The 2,128-nt window shown below is 56.6% G+C and overlaps 1 protein-coding gene across 1 annotated transcript in view; it reads right to left on the bottom strand.

The window, feature by feature from the left end:
• Nucleotides 1–946: 946 nt before the first annotated feature.
• The window catches only part of LOC103613750 (zinc finger protein 135-like), a 4,924-nt gene continuing 3,742 nt past the window's right edge, over nt 947–2,128 (bottom strand). The window contains exons 2-3 of the mRNA XM_017731544.1: nt 2,013–2,122; nt 947–1,928 (exon numbers count right to left, since the gene is read on the bottom strand). Of these exons, the coding sequence (XP_017587033.1) occupies nt 1,034–1,928; nt 2,013–2,122 (1,005 nt within the window). The 3' untranslated portion in view covers nt 947–1,033. The remainder of the gene's footprint in view (nt 1,929–2,012; nt 2,123–2,128) is intronic.

Genomic DNA, 2,128 nt, shown 5'->3' with positions numbered 1-2,128 from the left:
TTTCCTTCCTGGGGACAAGGACCTTCATTCCCTTCCAGGAGCCCAATGCTGGCTGGGGGTCCAGCTCAGGGGGTCCTTGAGCAGCTGCCCCAGAACCTCCGCCAGGGTCTCCCAGGGCAGCCGGAGCCGCTCGGCCTGGGGTCCCCAAAGCCCTCAGCAACCCCCAAATCCCTCCCAGGAACCCTCAACTCCCTCAAACCCAGCATCCCCCACATCCCCTGCAAGTTCCCCACATGTCACTGGCCCTGTCCTCACCCATGGCTGTGTCCCTACCACGTTTCCATCCATGTCATTGTCCCCCACATCTCCATCCATGTCCCTGTGCCCCCATGTCCCCACAAACAGCCACATCCCCGTCCATGTCCGTGTGTCCCCATATTGCTCTCCATGTCTATGTCCCCACGACTGTGTCCTCCAATGTCCCCACCTACGTCTCAGTTCAATTTCTTTATTTTTACCCCACTTTCGGGTGCTTTTAGAGGATGAAGAGAAATTAAAAGCAAACCAAGGCCATAAGAAAAGGATTTCCGTGCTGGCTGAGGATCCACACGGTTGGGTGGGAGGGAAGACCCTTTTTTGGAGGGGTTTCCACCCCACAGTCTCCAGAATCTTGGTCTTCGTCCCAGTAAATCACCATGTATCTGTGGAAGACGCCCTTGGGCCAGAGAAAATCGGAATCATGGAATCACTGAGGTTGGAAAAGACGTCCAGAATTCCTTGATGCCTCCAGAAGACAGGATTGAATGGAATAGATTTTTGGGGGTCAATATTCAACAAATCCGCCCTCCCCAATGAATTCCTGATGTCCGTCTGTGTCCCCATGGATGTTCCTGCCCCTGGGTTCATCCAGGTACACAGGGGAGCCAGGAAGATGTGGAGCCCCTCAGCCAGGTGTCTTCCCAACATGGATCACCCAGGAGCACGGATCAGCAGGGCTCAGCCCAATGCGGGTCACTGGGGATCATCCACGGGGGATGGAGCTGGAGCAGCGCACGAAGCTCTTCCCGCACCCAGGGCACTCGCGGGGCTGCCCTTACCGATGGCTCTGGTGGTGTTTGGTCAAGGCAGAGCTGCTGGAGAAGCTCTTCCCACACTCGGGACACTCGTAGGGCCTCTCCCGGGTGTGGAGGCACCGGTGCCTGATGAGGTGGGAGATTTGCTTGAAGCCCATCCTGCAGTCGGGGCAGCAGAAGGGCCTCTCATCCGTGTGAACGCGCCCATGTTTGAGGAGGAGGGAGCTGCTCTGAAACCTCTTCCCACACTCCCCACACTCATAAGTCCGATCCCCGGTGTGGATCCTCTGGTGTTTAATCAGGTGGGCGCTCTGGTTGAAGCCCTTCCCACATTCCAAGCAGCTGTAGGGCCATTTCCCAGTGTGGATCTTCTGGTGTTCCAGCAGCTGGGAGCTGTAGCTAAAGCCCTTCCCACACTCCCCACACTCGTAGGGCCATTCCCCAGTGTGGATCCTCTGGTGTGCCCTCAGGTCGGAGCTCCGGCTGAAGCTCTTCCCACACTCCTCACACTCGTAGGGTTTTTCCCCGGTGTGGATCCTCCGGTGTTTAATCAGCTGGCATTTGTAGCTGAAGCCTTTCCCACAGTCCAAGCAGTTGTGGGGCCATTCCCCAGTGTGAGTGCTCTGGTGTTCGAGCAGCTTGGAGCTGTTTCTGAAGCTCTTCCCACATTCCAAGCACTTGTAGGGCTTTTCCCCAGTGTGGATCCTCTGGTGGGTCACCAGCTTAGAGCTCTTTCTAAAGCCCTTTCCACACTCATCACACTCATAGGGCTTTTCCCCAGTGTGGATCCTCTGGTGTTCCATCAGATAGGAGCTGGTCCTGAAGCTCTTCCCACACTCCCCACACTCATAAGGCCGTTCCCCAGTGTGGATCCTCTGGTGTTCCAGCAGCTGGCAGCTGGTCCTGAAGCCCTTCTCACATTCCTCACACTCATAGGGACATTCCCCAGTGTGGATCCTCTGGTGTACCCTCAGGTGGGAGCTCTGGCTGAAGCTCTTCCCACACTCCCCACACTTGTAGGGCTTTTCCCCAGTGTGGATCCTCTGATGGTTGACCAGGTAGGAGCTGTCTCTGAAGCTCTTCCCACACTCTCCACACTCGTAGGGCCTCTCTCC

The sequence above is a fragment of the Corvus brachyrhynchos genome, unplaced genomic scaffold (assembly GCF_000691975.1).
Source record: "Corvus brachyrhynchos isolate BGI_N302 unplaced genomic scaffold, ASM69197v1 scaffold1064, whole genome shotgun sequence".
In the NCBI taxonomy this organism is placed as follows: Eukaryota; Metazoa; Chordata; class Aves; order Passeriformes; family Corvidae; genus Corvus; species Corvus brachyrhynchos.
Note: the sequence above shows the minus strand (reverse complement) of the source record. Positions and strands in the feature narration are given on the sequence as shown.